The 20,022-nt window shown below is 40.7% G+C and overlaps 1 protein-coding gene across 5 annotated transcripts in view; it reads left to right on the forward strand.

Moving 5' to 3' along the window:
- acsl6 (acyl-CoA synthetase long chain family member 6) overlaps window positions 1–20,022 on the forward strand; it is a 102,506-nt gene that overhangs the window by 49,401 nt on the left and 33,083 nt on the right. For 4 of the 5 annotated variants that reach the window (XM_047805697.1, XM_027152930.2, XM_047805696.1 and 1 more), the window contains exons 4-8: window positions 585–649; window positions 4,737–4,838; window positions 4,962–5,061; window positions 5,423–5,601; window positions 15,265–15,297. In XM_047805697.1, the coding sequence (XP_047661653.1) occupies window positions 585–649; window positions 4,737–4,838; window positions 4,962–5,061; window positions 5,423–5,601; window positions 15,265–15,297 (479 nt within the window). The remainder of the gene's footprint in view (window positions 1–584; window positions 650–4,736; window positions 4,839–4,961; window positions 5,062–5,422; window positions 5,602–15,264; window positions 15,298–20,022) is intronic. The other variant, XM_047805694.1, reaches the window with a different exon arrangement.

Consider the following 20,022-nt stretch of genomic DNA (forward strand, 5'->3'; position numbering starts at 1 on the left):
TCTGTGGACATCTTCGTGCTCCTGTGGGGGACATGTCCCTTTTTCAGCATTTGGCAATAGATGCTTCTTCCCCCTTTCAGGATGTCACTCTGCCCCTGACTTAGCTAGGGTTGTCGCTCGGCTCCCGTGTCTGGGTTGTGGACTTTGCCCGTGCCTTGTGCTCAGCTGAGAACAACTAATATTATTTTAATGAATAATCTCATTTATCCAACCCCTCATACATGATGGATTATGGTCGACTTGATGATATGCAATAACATTATGACTTTATAGCATACACCGTTCATTTGACTTTTTGATGGACTGTTTATTGTCTGCTGTCTAGTTTATATACAGTTGTGATGTACACAAATGCCATGTTTGTTATTTTTCTTTTTGGGGGGACTCTAGGAAATGTAGAATATTTGCAGTTTCAAAAGCATGTGACAGCTGACTGTCTGAAGTAATGGTTAAAAGGCCAGGATCTCAACCACTTGTATTTTCAAAGCCAATAATGTTTAAGAGATGCAAACATGGCATACTATTAAGCAAATCTCTTGATAAATTGTTTTGACATAATTCAGATGTGCCCTGTGTCTCCATAGGTGATGGACCGTTCTTAGGGTCTCGCCTCCCCAATCAACCTTACGAATGGCTTTCTTATCGAGAGGTGAGTAGGAAAAAGGGTAGGAAAAAGGTAGAGCTAATAGACTGCAACAATTTTTTATGTAGCTTAGGTTAGGTTTCTTTACTTTTTAAATCTTTATCTTCAAAAATAAATAAAAAATTATGGTGCTACAAAAAAATGGTGTTACAATTTATACTATACATTACACTGTTGGATTGCTCCTTGCATTTTTGGTGCTTCCTGTATCAACTTCCTGTGTAGATGTCCCCTACACAGAATATTGTATACCTTTACTGTATGTGACAAAGCATCAAGTAGAAATATCAACATAAAGGTACAGAAATAAAATCTATTACTTTGGGCATACATAGATAGTGAAGAAATTCCTTAACAAGAGGAATGTGGGATGTGCAAAAATGCTCACTACACCAAACCAGCACTTGTGTGGCCTCAACAATAAAAACAAAACCTTTCTGATGTCCTGGTGAGACTGGCTAGAAATAAAAGCATGCTTAAAAATGGAAAAAGCATTGCTTGAATAATTTTGTGTTTTAGCAAATCATGCTAAACACAGCCGTTTTTAAAAAAGGCTGTGCTCTATGCCACTGTACAGGTTGGGAGTCCTATGTTAAGGAATCAACCATATCGCAATTAGTACAGTGCCCAGAGAACTTTCAGGTACTATCCATTCATTAAAGATAATCTTGCATTGGCCAAATAATGGCTCAGTACCATCTGCCTATATTGCTGAGCATCTGATAGATTAAATCTATTTTCTGTCTAGCTAAAAGTTCCTTCAAAAAACAGAGCATAAAAGGATCCTTATGTTTTTTGTCTGTAAGCCTTCAGTGTCTGCAGAAGGTCTAGATGAATGCAAGAGGTTGTAGACTCTCTCCATTGCTTCTGAACTAGAGAAAGACCCTGAAATAGTCCATTTTGGTTAGGTACAAATCAGTATTTTTGTGTAATTTGTGCAGTTACACATAAGGAATGGATAAATAAATATGGCTGGATAAAAAATCCCCACCTTAGAGATTTCTAACTTTTCTGTCATTTAGTGTAATGAACCAGACTATGGAGGTTGGGGGGCAAGTGTAGGGTGAGTTTAATAAAGAAAACGGGCCAAAAACATAACAAATAAACAAATTAAGTTAACAAATAAAGTTTGATCAGGGGCAAAACAACAATATCCAAGTGTAATGACATAAAAAAATAAGAGAACAGTCCAGGTATCAAAACAGGAAACCAGAGTAGAAATAGATAGGCTTAGTAATGTCACAAACCTAAAGAGACTCACAACAAACCTTGCATATACCTTACAAATAGTCATTGAAACAAAGGGGATTAAGAAAAGAACCAAACACATAAGGAACACCTAGGAGCAGTTGGGCTCAACTAAGAGTTTATATTTAACTTAGCAGTACGTATTGTACAGGGTGATGGATCACCCATGTTAAAATGGCAATATATGTGCATTATAACACCAAAGGGGATAACAGGGAATCTGTTGCCCATGTACGTGCATCAGTACAGTGGTACCTCGAGATACGAGCAGCCTGACATACGAGTTTTTCGAGATACGAGCCGGAGCTCGGGCCATATTTTCGTTCAAGATACGAGCCCAAATCCGAGATACGAGCCGTGTTTCTGGAGCGTCCCGCTAGTTGGCGCGCAGGGTCGAGCATCATCCGAGAGCATCTCTCGCTCACTCGCAAAAGAAAGAAAAGTGCAGCCAAGAAGGCAAAAACAAGTGATGATAAAATTTACGTAAATGTTAAGCTTAGTTTAAGTTTAAATTTAAGTGCATTGTTTTAAGTTTTTTCTTTCATTTGAAATAAGGAAAGTGTAGTTTTAGTTTTAAAGTTACGAAAATAGTTTTAAGTTCTAAAAAAGCGCCTTCCTCCCTCCCTCCTCCTCGCCGTTCACCTTCGTTAGCCGCACTCGTCTGTCTCCAAGGCTATTATGCTAAATAACTCTTTTATTTCTTTATGTCATATTTTGTTATGTATTTGTTAATTATACATGTTTATTTGTTATTTAAAAACATATCTTTATTCATAATTTACAATGGTTTGGGGATTTTTCATAGCTCCGGAACGGATTAAATCGAATTCAGTTATTTTAAATGGGAGAAATTCGTTTGAGATACGAGCCGATTGACTTACGAGCTCGGTTCTGGAACGAATTAAACTCGTATCTTGAGGTACCACTGTATAAAATAATTTTGCATAGTACAATGTATATAGTGCATAAGTACATCAATTACATCAAGATTTATTTTACTTATTATTTACAGCTTATTATTTATTTATTTATACTGCTGAGAAATACAATTAGAATAAAATTTGCAATCTTGTGGGGGAAAAAACGTGGTAATTAACAAGTATTTAATCAAATCAATAGCCTGTGTGACATAAGTCAGTGTCTGTCACGGTCGGCGAACCTGCCCCGCCTCTCAATGGGCAACCCAGAGAAAGATCTTCGGAATATTAGGCGCTTCCGGACTGGCATTTCCACAAAGCCCTGCGCCGGGGCTAATTACTCCACCAGCTTTTTCCGATTTCCCATGCTATATAAACTGAACTTGAACTTTCCCCCAGTGCGAGCTGAGCGTTTTCCTGTCTGATTCTGATTCTGTATTTTTGACTCAGTTTTGTACTTTGTTTCTCTGATTGTTTGCTGCCTGCCCTGACCTTTTGCCTGTCCTTACGTTTCTGATTTTTGCCTGTCCTTTTATATCGTTCCTGGCAAGTTTTGACCCTGCCTGTCTGTTCCCGAGTTGTTAATAAAAATGCTGCAAATGCTGCTTGATGATCCAGCCGTACGACTCCTGATTACAGGAGACTTTGCCACCGAGCAATTCAGCAGCTGTCTTCCAGCTTGCCACCCAGCTCTCCGCCCAAGCACAGCAGCTCGCTGGGCACCACCCACAACTGACGCGACTCACATCGCTCACCGGAGAGCTCACCGCGGCGTTACAGGGCCTATGAGGGACTGCCACGGCGCCGGTGACTTTCCCTTCAAGCCGTCTTCGACCATTCCACCATGGGAGAGAGTGCGGGGGAGCGGCTGCTCACCATCTCCCAGGGAGACCATCCGGCCACAGAGTACGCGCTGGCTTTTCCGAAATTGCTGTACCGCAAGGGCTTGAACCCGGATCTGCAGGCCGAGCTCGCCTGCCGGGACGAAGGGAGGACCCTGTCAGAATTCATGGATCTCTCCATTCAGATCGACAATCTACTGCGGACTCACCATTCAAATACTGTGCTTCATGGGTTTAAATAAGACTGTGACTCAAACGAAGATGCTCTGAATTCAAATACTTAAGGCTGAGGTACAACTGTTTATACCGGTTGTCTTGCATCTGTTTTTTGCTGAGACCTTGTGTTTGTGTTTCTGTTCCTGTGTTTCTGTTTCTGTGTTTCCAGTTTCCTAGTGTTTCTTGCCTTTTGTTTTTTTCCCCTCATAAACCCCCTTTTAATTTATCCCTGCACTTGGGTCTGTATTTTTTCCATTAAGACACCCTGGTTTTCTGACATTTATGGCCTTGCACTAGGTGCCTATCAAGGATCAAAACCTGTCGACAGATTCATGTCTCAATCCTGTCTTTATAAATTACAGATTTCTTTTCAGTAAATCTCTTGTCACAACAATTTCTAATCACAAGCATCTTCTACTCAAGTCAGAACTTCACAAGAACTTCTCATTGTAAAATCTTCAATCTTCAATGTGCTTTTGGTTTATTCCATTCCACATTTAGTCCACCCTTTACAGATAGAGAAACCTCCAGTTTTTAAAGAATGAATGTTGGAATTTGAACATTTAGTCTGGTCATTGAGCTTAGTTCTTCTCAAGGTTCCTCTCTCAGCTCATGGAAATTATAAGGGATAAATGTAAAATTTGTAATGTATAATACTGTATATTCTGCTTTGCCCTGGAGTGTATTTACCATACCAAAGGTACTGAGTGGGTTTGAGGTCAGGACTTCAGAGCGGGTTTCAAAGTAATATGGTTGTCAGCCATTCAGTGTGTTTTGTATTGTTTACAAACAAACAAACAAACACGTAAGATACTATTTTGCTTTATATAGTGTTGTTTTTAGTGAATTTTAATTGTTTCATTTGCACAGGTGGTGACTCGGGCAGAGCACCTGGGCTCAGGTCTACTTTCTCAGGGTTGCCATCCCGGTTCCAAGCAGTTTATTGGAGTGTTTGCACAAAACAGGCCAGAGGTGAGAGGTCAAAGTGCAGCAAGAGAACAAAACAGTGTTTTAGTGTTTTGTGCATTTGTTAAGAGCATTCAATGGAAATATGCTCATGTCTCTCTGTCTTTTTCACTTTCTTTGTGTTGATAGTGGATAATCTCAGAGCTGGCTTGTTACACTTATTCCATGGTGGTGGTACCACTTTATGACACACTTGGTCCTGATGCAATTCGATACATAATAAACACTGGTAAGATCTTTGACTATTATTGTTATATGTGTTGTTGTTAGTTGATTAAATTTGCCCTCTGAAAATAGAAACAAGAATATTCTCTTCATTTTCAAGTAATTAAACAAGTTATATTGTTCACTTGATTGATAACAATTATTATAATTTAATTATATTATAATGTAATATAATAATTATTAATAATAAAAGTCAGAAATTATGTTTTTTGATATATACATTTGTGGCTGATCATAATGGCAAATATTATCTATTATTTCTTATGGGCAAACATAATTTTTTTACATGTACTTTTGAATGTAATAAGTTTGCCATCATCACCAGTGCTTCAATAATCTTTTTTGTTTGTGTGCCATATATGTAGCAGAATTATCTACAGTGATATGTGATAAACCTGAAAAGGCCAAGGTGCTTTTACATAATGTAGAGAGACAGAGGACGCTGACCCTGAAGAAGGTTTTGCTTATGGATCCATTTGATATAGAACTTGTGGAGCAGGGCAAGAAGTGTGGTGTTCACATCCAAGCCCTAAACGATGTTGAGGTATGGAAGGACTCACCAAATCAAATAAACACTTCAGACATAATAATAGAGGAAATATATAATTCTCCTTTCGTTTGTCTGAACAATATTCTTCTTAACTGAGGTTGTGCACACAAATTCTTTAATTGAATATTCTTATCTGTAACCATAAAACAACTGTAAAAATATGCTAACAACATAATAAAATGCTTTCATTAAAGAGTAAAACAAAACAATTTATATTGTACTATTCAGTTAAACATTTAGCTCCAGTTGTCAAAAGATAAATAAATGGGACTTCTGTCCTGGGAGCAAATTTATTTGCTTCGATTGGTAATACTGTATAATGTGCATCTTGTTTAAAACCACATATAATGGCAGTATTCATAACTCTCTGCTGGAATGCCAGCTGTCTGATGCCAATAAATCACTTAAATAATTTTTTATTTGGCAGTAATATACTTCTAATAGACTACTTTATAGCTAAATCTAGTTTATTTAAACAGAATGATAAGATAAGATTGCAGTTAAAAAAGTGATAACAGTGTGTATCATGGTGACTGGTTCACTGGGAGCAGCTTTGATTGTAGAGTCTAATAGCAGCAGGGAGAAAAGACCGTCTGTATCGTTCCTTCAGACACTTAGGATGTAACAGTCTGTCACTGAAGGAGCTGCTTAGAGCTGAAACCGTTTCATACAGGGGGTGAGAGTCGTTCTCCAGCAATGATGATAGTTTTGCTACCATCCTCCTTTCTCCCACCTTTCTTGGAGATTGCCTCAGTGTTGTCTGTCCAGTCCAGTTTGCTGTTCAGATACCAAGTGATCTATGTGTTGGCATTCTTCATGCAGTGAATCCATTGGAGCAGGGTGTGGTCAGAGCAGAGAAAGAGCAACCTTGTAGGTAGCGTTCCAGCAGCTCCTATAGCTGCTGATGGCTTGGATAAAATGCGCACCCTTTACGCACACCAAAGAATTTAACTCGACCACTTTATTGAAAATAATGCAAGCATATTTACAATCCTTGAAGAAAGAAAATTGATATCCAGTGTGTTCTGTGTGGTAAAAAACTCTATGTGTTCCCCCTTCAACCAAGCCAACTTCCTCTACCTGTAAGAGACACCTGTTTTTAACCTCTCTGTGCACACACTGCCCCCACCTGGTGACAGCCCAAAATGCATTTACAACATTGGCTCCTACAGGTAGTATCGGAGGTTGAGGGCTGCCCTCTTGATGGCCAGACACCTCTCCCTTACTGAGAACTTAGAGTTTATATACAGTATGGGGCACTACTCCCCTTAAACCACCTGGAACAAAACCGGCCACCAGCCCTCTGCCCGATCCATCAGACCCAGGATCTGCTCCATCCTCTTCTTGGTCTTGTGTCCAGGGAGGCTGCAACTGCTGCTGTCTTATTAATTTGGTGACACACCTGACAATGGCCCGAGTGTAAGCTCAGATACCATCTGCCCACTTGCAGACTTCTTCATACAGTGAGGATCAAACTTTTGGGCACCCCAGGTAAAAATTTGTATTAATGTGCATAAAGAAGCCAAGAAAAGATGGAAAAATTTCCAAAAGGCATCAAATTACAGATTGAACATTCTTGTAATTTGTCAAAACAAAGTTAGATATTATTTCCATCATTTACACTTTCAAAATAACAGAAAAAAATGGCATCTGCAAAAGTTTGGGTATCCTCCAGAGTTTATAGCATGCACCGCCCTCTTTGAATAGCTGAGACCTGACAGTGTCATGGATTGTTCTCAATCATCATCTGGAAGTACCAGGTGATGTCAATCTTAAAGGTTTTAAATGCCCAGACTTATCTGACCTTGCCCCAACAATCAGCACCATGGGTTCTTCTAAGCAGTTGTCTAGAAACTGAAACTGAAATAGTTGATGCTCACAAAGCAGGAGAAAGCTATAAGAAGATAGCAAAGCGTTTTCAGATGCCGATATCCTCTGTTCGGAATGTAATTAAGAAATGGCAGTCATCAGGAACAGTGGAAGTTAAATCAAGATAAAAATATCAGACAGAACAGCTCGTAGGATTGTGAGAAAAGCAAGTAAAAACCCACGTTTGTCTGCACGATCCCTCCAGAAAGATCTGGCAGACACTGGAGTTGTGGTACACCAATCCACTATAAAGAGATACCTGTACAAATATGGTCTTCATGGAAGAGTCATCAGAAGAAAACCTCTTCTACATCCTCACCACAAAAATCAGCGTTTGAATTTTGCAAATGAACATATAGATGAGCCTGATGGATTTTGGGAACAATTTCTGTGGACCGATGAGTTTAAAATAGAACTTTTTGGCCAGATTGAGCAAAGGTACATTTGGAGAAGAAAGGGCACCGAATTTAATGAAAAGAACCTCTGTCCAACTATTAAGAATGGGGGTGGATCAATCATGCTTTGGGGTTGTATTGCAGCCAGTGGCACATGGAACATTTCACGAGTAGAAGGAAAAATGGATTCAATAATATTTCAGCAAATTTTGGACGCTAACTTGATGCCATCTGTGAAGAAGCTGTAGTTAAAGAGAGGATGGCTTCTACAAATGGATGATCCTAAACACAACTTAAAATCACGGTGGATTACATCAAGAGGCGTAAACTGGAGTTTTTGCCATAGCCTTCACAATCTTCTGACCTCAACATAATTGAAACTCTATGGATAAACCTTAAAAGAACAGTGCGTGACAGACAGCCCAGAAATCTCAAACAACTGGAAGACTTTTGTAAGGAAGAATGGGCGAAGATACCGACTCTTGGCTGGCTACAAAAAGCGTTTACAAGCTGTGATACTTGCTGTAGTGTTGTACTGCCTCTTTAAGAAATAACGTTCCCAGCATGGATTGCTGTTGTGTTATAGGACCGGAAAGCATGTAGTTTTGCTAAGTAAAGTATGCAGTAAACCTCCTTGTGAAGTACACGTCTCAGGTGTTGTCTCGGTCATTACAATGGCAAAGAGTGAGTAAACGGCAAAATAACGCGAAAAAGCAGCCAACACCACCAAGGGAGGGCTCAAACGACAGCATCCTTTCTCCGACCGGCACGAAAAAAAAACAAAAAAAACACAGAAAAAGCCTGAGACACGGCACAAGAAAAGTTACCATCATATTCATCTTGTGAGTAAAACTACACAGAAACGATCAAGAAAGAAACTAAACCAGAACGCAGAAAAGTATAAAGTGGATTTCACACACGTGTATAAATTTCATACAGCTTCACACGCTTTGCCAACACCTGAATAAACTCCAAAAGCTAAAGATAAAAACGTGCTCAACAACAAAGCTACCATCACCCGATAAAACATGGATGCTACTGCTGTCTTGCCACATTTTCCAAGATTTGACATTGACTCAGATCAAGGCTCACTTGCAGTGAAATGGAAGAAATGGTTATCAAGATTTGGAACATTTCTAACTGTCTAGCTGTTGGTGTAACGAACAAGACCAGGAAAAGAGCGATGTTGCTGCACTATGCAGGAGAACAAGTACAGGACATTTTTGACACAATTCCAGAAAATGGTGACAGTGATGATTATGATAAAGCAACACAAGTTCTGACTGAATATTTCAGCCCAAGCCGTAATATGGAGTATGAAGTGTATGTGTTCAGACAGGCTAAACAAAAACCAGGAGACAATCGACTTGCGAATTTACAAATACAGACAGAGAAATAAAATCTCCGATCATACTCACATGCACATCATCTCGATTGCGCATTGAGGGATAATAATCTCAGCATTGAGGGATAATAATCTCACATTAAAACAATTGCTAGACTTTGCCAGAGCATTTGAAACTTCAGAGCAGCAGGCGGCTGGAATTGAAAATAGCACACAGGCTAAAACCTTCGAAAGTGTTGTAGCTATACCAAAAACAAGCCTCAGTAAGAGAGCACATACGAACCACCAACAGAAAACAACACAGAGAAAACCACACATGACATGCAGGAACTGTGGTGGACCTTTCCCTCATACTGGAGGACAGTTAACATGCCCAGCTAAAGGAGCGTCATGCAAACTATGTGGTAAACCAATTTCACTTTGCTCGTTGTTGTTTCAGCAGACCACGGATGGAGCGGGACAACGAAAGATACACACAGTCATGACAAAGACAGGACATCTCGCAGAAGGTGAGAGCAGTAAAGCTAAGTGAAAACAGCCCACCAACAAAAACACTGGAGCCGGATACAACTTCAAGCACAGACGATGAATATGTCTATGTCACACAAGAACATACAAATGTCAAACAACCAATGACAAAAGTCTGGATAGCCCAACAACCTCTAGATATACTAATAGACACAGGTGCTACAGTCAACCTGCTAGACAAAAATGCACAGGACAAAATCAAAATGTCAACAAAACTACAACCAACCAACAAGAAAATACTGCCATATGGTAAACAACAACCACTTCCACTACTAGGAAAGCTAACTACAAACATCTCAGCACATGGAAAAACCACTGAGGCAACATTCTATGTAGTTGAAGGAGATCATGGGTCTCTGCTCAGTCATAAAACGGCTACTGAACTTGGACTCATTCACATTGTCCTTTCAACAGCCATAATTCAACCTACAACTTCTGTCGCTGACCAGCTCTTGTCAAAGTACCCAAACATCACAAATGGCATAGGAAAGCTGAAAAATCAAGTCAAGCTACACATTGACGACACAGTCAAACCTATTGCTCAACCACATCGCAGAATTCCTTTCCATGTTCGAAAGAAAGAAGGAACTGGAAGATGGAGGAATCATAGAAAAGGTAGAGGGTCCAACACCTTGGGTTTCACCTATTGTTGTGATGCCAAAGCCAAAAAACCCTGAGAAAATACGAATTTGTGTCGACATGAGACTACCAAATCAAGCTGTATTGAGAGAGAGACACATTTCACCAACCGTTGATGACATCATTCATGAACTAAACGGCACGGTAATGTTCTCCAAACTGGATCTCAATTCAGGATATCACCAACTCGAATTGGCACCTGAATCCAGATATATCACAACATTTTCCACACATGTTGGGTTAAGAAGATACACAAGACTCATTTTTGGTATCTCATCAGCTGCTGAAGTCTTCCAAAACACCATCCAACAGGTCCTACAAGGCATCCCTGGAGTGAGGACATTCTGGTATATGGTACCACAGCTGACGCACACAACAGATTCCTTGAAGCAGTCTTCCAACGGCTACATGAAAACAATCTGACAATCAACAAAGGCAAATGTGAATTTCACAAAACGTCCCTTGAGTTTTTCGGATACCTCTTTTCCAACAAACCTGACCCCAAAAAAATTGAGGCAATCACAGACATGCCACCCCCACTAAACCAAAGTGAGATGAGAAGTTTACTAGGTATGGCCAACTACAGTGCAAGATTCATTCCTAACTATTCATCAACAACTCAAGCTCTGAGAGAGCTCATAAAGAAAGACTCAAAGTGGATATGGGGAAAAGAAAAAAGAGATGCACTGAAAACGCTCTTGAAAACCTGTTGAATGCTCCTGTAATGAGTTACTTCCATCCTGACAGAGCAACCAACCTCATTGTCGATGCTAGTCCCGTTGGTCTAGGAGGCATACTAGCTCAGAGAGATAGAACCACAGATCACACCTACGTTGTCGCTTATGCTAGTAGAGCATTAACCCCAGTTGAACAACGATACTCACAGACAGAGAGAGAAGCCCTTGCCATCATCTGGAACTGTGAACACTTCCATCTATATCTCTACGGTGCGGAATTCAACATGATCACAGATCACAAACCTCTTGAGTTGATTTTCAACAACCCTAAGTCCAAACCCCCAGCAAGAATTGAGAGATGGGCACTAAGATTACATCCCTACAAATACAAGGTTGTTTACAAAGCAGGAAAGACAAATCCGGCAGACTATATGTCCGCGCCATCCACAAAAACTTCACAAATCTACAATCACCAATGATGTTGACACTGAGATACATATCAGATTCATTGCTGACAATGCAGTCTCAAAAGCCATGACATTAGAAGAAGTGAAAGCCGAAACAGCCAAAGACAACCTTCTTCAATGTGTTATCAACGCTATGCACAACGGCCAATGGCACACACTGGATGATAATTTCACTTCAGAACGTGATCAGGCAGACCTGAGATCATTCCACAATGTAAAAGAGGAACTTACTGTTCTGGATGACAGAAGCATTCTTCTAAAGGGAAATCGTATTGTAATGCCAAAAACCTTACAGCAAAGAGCACTTGAACTTGCCCACGAAGGTCTTCAAGGCCTAGTGAAAACAAAACAACTACACAGGAAAAAGTTTGGTTTCCGGGAATCGACAAACAGGCAGAACATTTACTTTCGAACTGTATACCATGCCAAGCGTCCTCAACGCAGATCAAACCCTCACCACTTCAGATGTCTGAACTACCTGAAGGTCCATGGCATAATGTTTCTGTGGATTTTTGTGGTCCATTCCCATCAGGTGACTATCTTTTAGTTATCTTGGATGAATACTCCAGATTTCCATTTGTAGAGATAACACCATCAACATCAGCAAACAAAGTCATTCCATTGCTAGACAAAGTCTTCTCCATCGCAGGAATTCCTAACGTAATGAAATCTGACAATGGCCCCCCTTTCTTCAGCCAAGAACTGGCTAACTTCACTACACACCTAGGTATACACCATCGAAAGATCACTCCATACTGGCCTCAAGCCAATGGTGAAGTTGAGAGATTCATGAGAACGGTAAAAAAAGCCACGTCGGCAGCTTTTGCTGAAGGAAAACCTTGGAAACAAGAATTGTACAAGTTTCTGAGGAACTACAGAGCAACCCCCCATCAGACCACTGGAATATCCCTGGCCGAATTGTTGTTCGGAAGACCTATGCACATCAAATTACCGACAGTACACAGCCCAGTACACGACGATGCACTTAGACGAGCCGATTGCCACAAAAAGGAGAAGATGAAGCAATACTCGGACAAGAGGAAAAAAGTTTCAACATCTGAACTCACAACAGGAGACTCTGTACTCATTCGTGAAAAGACGAATGGAAAACTCAAAACACCATATAACCCAAAACCATACACAGTGATAAAAACAAAAGGCACAATGATAACAGCACAGAGAGGACAACACATCATTACAAGAAACACCTCACACTTTAAACCCCTGAAACAAAGAGTACATGTACCACTCTGTGATGTCTCTGATGATGAAATGGATAAATTCGATTATGGAGACAGACCTCAAGAACAAAGAAGACCTCCAAATGTTCCAGAAAATCCTGAGCAACGAGAACAACGTTATCCCAAAAGAGAGAATAGGAAAAGACCTCGAAAGCTAATGGATTACACTTGATGAACTAAGAATAAAGCACTATGAGGAACAGTTATAGCTTTCAAAAAGAAAGTTAATATGTTCTAAAGTTTTCTAGTCACAGTAAGTTAAGGTGTTTATAATGCTGAATGTACTATAATTCCATTGAGGATTTAAGCTAACATAATTTCGAGAAAATGCATTCCCAGTTCTCTCGTCTTATCAATAACAAACATGTCTAAGATATTATTGTTGTCATGTTTTGACATTTTTCTTTTAAAACAAAGGGAGGGATGTAGTGTTGTACTGCCTCTTTAAGAAATGACGTTCCTAGCATGGATTGCTGTTGTGTTATAGGAACGGAAAGCATGTAGTTTTGCTAAGTAAAGTATGCAGTAAACCTCCTTGTGAAGTACACGTCTCAGGTGTTGTCTCGGTCATTACACTTGCCAAAGGGGGCAGTACAATACATTAAGCCTGCAGGGTGCCCAAACTTTTGCAGATGCAATTTTTTCGTTTTCTCTTATTTTGAAACTGTAAATGATGGAAGTAAAATAGAACTTTTTTTTGACAAATTATAAGAATGTTTAATCTGTAATTTGATGCCTTTTGGAAATTTTTCCATCTTTTCGTGGCATTTTTATGAACATTAATACAAATTTTTACCTGGGGTGCCCAAACTTTTGAGCCCCACTGTAGTTGCTGCTTATCCTGCCCATATCAAGTATTTCAGCACATACATCAGATAATGATCTATGTATATATTGAGAACTTGAAACTTTGCTGTGGCTCCAAACAACTCTAACAGAATATTTACAAATTGGTGTATTCCAATAGTCATTTTTGTTTTCGGGTAACAAATATGGGTGGCAGCCCCGGTGTCTATCCTTAAAGGGTCTATCCCTGATGCAGGGAGTGGTGCAGTATAAAATGTAACTCTGCCTATACAAAAAAAGTTTTCTTTATTTTACCCTGATTGTGAGGTCCATTATGATTGTCATTATTGTGCAGTCATTTAAAGAAAAAATTGTCATGTGGCATATGTGGAAGGACACTAAAGAATGTGGCATGTGTGGAAGGACACTGAAGAACACTAAACTCATTATGTTCATGAAACCTGTTTGAGATGATATTTGGTTTATGACATGGTACATAATGATGCTGGAAGAATTCTGACTAACTGTTCAAGAGTTCAAGTTATTGTCTTTAAAATCCTCATATCTCATACGTGAGATGTGCTGGACAAAAAAGTTGCTTGGAGGGATTTACAGCTATTGTTACATGGATTTACAGCTAGTGTCTTGGTACAAGATACAGTAGCACAGCATACCTTGAGAGTGTCCTCCCACACTTTCTTTGGTGACGTCACTTCCGGGTCGGTGGCCATCGTGGATTTTCACTTCAGAGCATCAGCCCTTTTATTGATTCATTTTGCATTGTTCCTTGCTAGATTGTCCTCTCAATTTTTTTCACAGCTGGTTTGTCATCCTGCCCTTGTTCCTGTTCCTGCTCCTCCTGGTTTGACTGTTCCAGGTTCTGTACACTGCCTGCCCTGTGAGAATCCTGCCTGAATTGACCCTGCTTTCTCTATTGTTGCATTGCTCTCTTACTGGTTTTTGGATTGTTGAACATGATATGACTCAGTTTTCTGCCTGACCTGCAATGCCCCATTTGCCTGTACTAAGGATTACTGGATTGTTGATGACACTGATATTTGCCTATACTGCTTTGCCCTGCCCAAAATACCTTGGATTTTTAACTACCTGCAATACTGAACTCTGCCTCCGCTGAATTGCAATCGTTCCCATTAAAGACTCTTATGATGATCAGTGTGTTGCATTTGGGTCCTCAACTGCCATTCCTGGCATGTGGAATTCATACACAGTATAACAAAGCAGTTCACTCAGCACTTGTTCACTTGTTATACTCAGCAGTATAACAATAAATGATAAGAAATTCATTATAACCAAAAGGTCAGATGTTTGTCTTGCCTAATCATCTATTCTATTTATGCGTGTTTCAGACAAGCTTCGAAGTCCATGCCAGCTTCAGTATACATTGTCATTAAGAAAACATAGCAAATACTATAAATCTTTGAAATTCATGTATATATTTCAAATAATATGCTTTTCACTCCAGCTGTTGTCAATATTATATTTTGTAATGAAATTCTTTGTATAAAATAATTAATACAAGAATGCAGAATAGTCAGTAATGGTCAAAGACTTTTGGTCTCCATTTATATGTACAGTATTTTATTTACCAAATAGCAAAAATACAAGCAAGCACAGCTTATATAATAATAGTGGGTTTAACATGATACTCATGATTGCTAAGAAGTGTATTTAATGATTTTGTTCCCATAGGCCTTGGGGCAAGAACATTACAGAAAACCAGTGGTGAGTAATAAAACATCAACATGTTATCAACCAGTATTTCCAATCTGTGTGTACATCAGTCTGAGGTTCTCATTAGCATATTGTGTACTTCATGTTATTTTCAAACCAGCTCTCTTTATAAGAATTTCCCTGTTTATAATTATTGACAGTCCAAGTGACAGTGATAAATGGGATTAACAATATTGTTTAAAGTTGCATTCATCTTATTCTTCTTTGAAAATTATTTTCTGGTAATGTCAGAGGTTCATACAACAGACTCGTACATTAGTATGCATACATCACAAATTATCACAGCTAATACTAGGCACAACTGAAGGCTCATGTATTTTGATATTTTGCCAGTTGTGAGATGAAGACTATTCCTCTATTATTTTCTGCAGGTGTCAAAGATAGATAAACCTTTGTTTGTTCATGTTCAGTAACACGTAAATCTTTGTCAGGGTCACAGTGGATCCAGAGCCTTTCCCAACAACATGAAATGCCAGTCCATCACAGGCAACACTCGCACTTTTATTTGTTCACTAAATCAACAGAGTACACAATGCACATAAAGGTATTTGTCAAACATACATTACAGATTATTTTAAGATGCTGGTGTCAGAGCTCAGTCATGGTACAGTGACCCATGCTCAAGGACCCAACAATGACAGCCTGGTATGGGTCTTGAACCCTCTGACCTTCTGACCCACAGACTATGGATTATATTTAACAGAGGATGTGTTATCATAAGATAATATCTGTTTGAGGAAGCATTTGGCTGAGGGTTCTTAGCTATGAGTTGTACACAAGAAATTAATGAAAGTTTATGTTTATAAGCATATCCGATTCTAGTTGCTTTACTGGTTATATTATTTTCTACTTAGATATTAAATTTATTTAATACATACTGTTGATATACAGTATGTGCTTCTATGCTTGCCTTGTTCCTATATTCAATTTAATTTCAATTCGGTCAAAAACCGACCATGAAAAAACAGAAGTTCAAAGCTTACAGCCATAGTCTCCAAGTGGTTTTGTCTATATCACTCCATTCTATATCTTCAGATATAGAAGTAGCATATAGCACCAGATGTGATGAGATTCCAACCAGAAATACAGGATTAGGATGGATCAGGCCGGTTTGGTGAGAAGTCAGGACATCGCTCAGACATAAGTTCACCAAAACCCTTGTGCCCATGAGCCATCCAGTTCTGCTTCTTTACCTAAGAAAAACACTATACATAAAAAAACACTATTCATAAAAAGCTTGAATGAACAAATGTTGTATCAGCCTGGACGTATACACTGTGTACCAAACACTAATTGAATGGCTGTTCCATAATTGTAAGGTTTTGTAAGAGAAAGCTCTGCCCCTGCTGTAGCTTCTACTAGTTGAGCTATTTCGAAGAAAAAGCCCACCAATTCACAGTCTCAACAAATTTGAATATGGTGACATGCCAATCAGCTAATCAACTCAAAACACCAGCAAAGGTTTCCTGAGCCATAAAAATGTTCTCGTAATTGAGTTCACTAGGCTACATAATCATGGGGAAAATTGCTGATCTGACAGTTGTCCAGAAGACAATCATTGACACCCTTCAAAAGGAGGGTAAGCCACAAACATTCATTGCCAGAAAAGCTGGCTGTTCATGGAGTGTTGTATCGTATCCAAGCATGTTAACAGAAAGTTGAGTGGAAGGAAAAAGTGTGGAAGAAAAAGATTCACACAACCAACCAAAAGGACCGCAGCTTTGAGAGGCTTGTCAAGCAAAACCGATTCACGAATTTGGGTGAACTTCACAAGGAATGGACTGAGGCTGGGGTCAAGGCATCAAGAGCCACCACACACAAATGTGTCAAGGAATTTGGCTACAGTTGTCATATTCCTTTTGTTAAGCCACTCCTGAACTACAGACAACATCAGAGGCGTCTTAGCTAGGCTAAGGAGAAGAAGAACTGGACTATTGACCAGTGGTCCAAAGGCCTCTTTTCAGATGAGAGCAAGGTCTTAGAGACTTTAGGAAGGGTGGAGAAGCTCATAGCCCAAGTTGCTCGAAGTTCAGTGTTAAGTTTCCACAGTCTTTGATGATTTGGTGTGCAATGTCATCTGCTGGTGGTGGTCCACTGTGTTTTTTGAAAACCAAAGTCACTGCACCCATTTACCAAGGAATTTTAGAGCACATCATGCTTCCGTCTTCTGACCAGCTTTTTAAAGATGCTGATTTTATTTTCCAGCAGGATTTGGCACCTGCCCACACAGCCAAATGCATCAAAAGTTGGTTAAATGACCATGGTGTTGGTGTGCTTGACTGGCCAGCACACTCACCAGACCTGAACCCCATAGAGAATCTAGGGTATTCTCAAGAGTAAAATGAGAAACAAGAGACCAAAAAAATGCAGATGTATTCAACCAGTAATAAAAGCAAAAGGAGCCCCTACCAAGTATTGAGTACATACAGTATACAGTACATGAACATACAGTACTTTCCAATAGGAAAACAATTCATTAAAATGTGTTTTTGTTAAATGTGAGCCAAAATCATCACTATTAAAAGTACCAAAGACTTAAACTACTTTAGTCTGTACTGAATTTATACTGTATAATACACAAGTTTCACTGTTTGAGTTGAATTACTGAAATAAATAAACATTCCCATGAAAATCTAATTTATTGAGATGCACCTTTATTTTTTACATATATATAACATATATATTACAAGAGCAAAATTAATGTCTTTGCATAACCCAGCATTAGGAGTTTGGGGTCAGCCCTGATAGAATGGAGCAGACAGTTTTAAGGGCCAGCATTGACAATCTTGGCAGTGCTAGTCCTCAAAACAATAGGTTACTTTTGTAACCCCGGTTCTCTGAAACATCGAGTGGAGAGATCCACCTATGGGAAGGGCATCCGTAGACAGGAGCGCGTGCCAAAGGCAGGTAAGGTAACGCCCCTTACCCGAGTGCATAATGCACCTGCACGCGCTACCTTTCCTCAGTGAGCATATTCGCTTCTCGTGCAGCAAGCAGGGCAAACTTGGTGGATCTCTCCACTCGATGTTTCAAAGAACCAGGGTTATGAAAGTAAGCTATTGCTTACGGCACGTCACAAAGCAGCAGACATAACATACTGCATAGGGTAAAAAACCCAGCCAAAGAGAAACATGACATGTGGTAACATGCATGTTAGAACCCCACCAATGTCCAACAAGCGAGCCGCCTGCAGGAAAAGAACAAGAACTTGGGTGTCAGGAGAGGGGGAAACTATATGCTTGAAACATGCATAACCAGGCCGGGCAGACAGGGTTGAAGAGCCCACACTTAAGACCGCATGAGCCACCGTGGTACGAGTAACAACAAGCCGGTAATGCCTAACAAAGGTGTGTGGAGAGGACCAGCTCGCAGCGGCACAAATGTCCTGCAAGGGAACTCCCCCAAACAGAGCCCAAAAAGCAGCCAAGCCTCTAGTGGAGTGAGCCCTGAGGCCACCTGGAGGCTGCATGCCCCTATATTCATACGCTAAGGAGATAGCTTCTACAAGCCAGTGAGAGAGGCGTTGCTTAGAGATGGGTCTCCAGTGTTTGGTGGGGCCCAAGAGTCAAAGAGCTGGTCGCTCTGTCGAAAAGGGTTAGTCCTGTCCATGTACACCCGTCGGGCATGCACAGGGCACAAAGCATTCAACCTCTGGTCCTCTGCGAGGAAAAAGGAGGAGGGTGAAAAGTGGAGAGCTCAATCACACCAACAGTGACAGCTGGAAAGCATTTAGGCATGAAGGCTGGGTTAGGCCTAAGCAAAACCTTATCCCCACAGAGCGAGAATTTGGTGCATGAGGAATGAACCGAGAGCACATGCAAATCACTGACACGTTTGGCTGAAGCCAAAGACAGGAGCAGTGCCGTCTTGAAGGACAGCAGCTTGAGGGAGATATCCCCCAGGGGCTCAAAAGGCTGTTGGGCCAGCACCTCCAGCAACATGGAGAGATCCCAATCTGGGACTACACTTCTGGTGACTGGCAGGGAGCGGCGTGCGTCCTTCATAAATCTACGTTTAAGCGGGTGCTGTCCCACCGTAGTGTCGCAGAAACCGGCGTGACATGCAGCGATAGCCGCCACATAGACCTTAATCGTCGAAAAGGTTGTGCCACGATCAATAAGGTCCTGCAAAAAACCCAGAATATCAGCGACTGAGCACAGGTATGAAACGAGCTGGTGCTCCTCGCACCACGCCTCAAACACACGCCATTTGCAATCATATAGAGAACATGTGGAAGAGGCCCTGGGATTCTGAATTGTGGTGATAACATGCAGGGGAAGCCCCAGCGTGCTTAAATTCACCCTCTCACGGGCCAGGCCCAGAGAGCCACCCTGTCTGGGTGAGGATGAAAGATCTCCCCATTCGCTTGGGCCAGGTGGTCCGTGCACAACGGGAGGGGCCAAGGCTCCGCATATAGAAGAGGAATTATCTCCACTAGCCAAGGTGCCTTGGGCCACCTGGAAGCTATGAGGATCAGAGACAAACCCTGCACAGCGACCTTGGCCAGGGTCGGGGATATCAGGCAGAGCGGAGGGAAGGCATAGAACAGAGCGCTGGGCCATGGATGAGCCAGAGCATCCATGCCGAGGGGGGCATCCTTGTCCAAAAGCGAGAACATAGGACAGTGGGCGTTTTCGTGTGAGGCGAAGAGATCGACGACTGCCTGGCCGAACGTCTCCCAAAGCAGCCTCAGTATCTGAGGGTGTAGCTGCCACT

Source organism: Tachysurus fulvidraco, chromosome 21 (assembly GCF_022655615.1).
Source record: "Tachysurus fulvidraco isolate hzauxx_2018 chromosome 21, HZAU_PFXX_2.0, whole genome shotgun sequence".
Taxonomy (NCBI): Eukaryota; Metazoa; Chordata; class Actinopteri; order Siluriformes; family Bagridae; genus Tachysurus; species Tachysurus fulvidraco.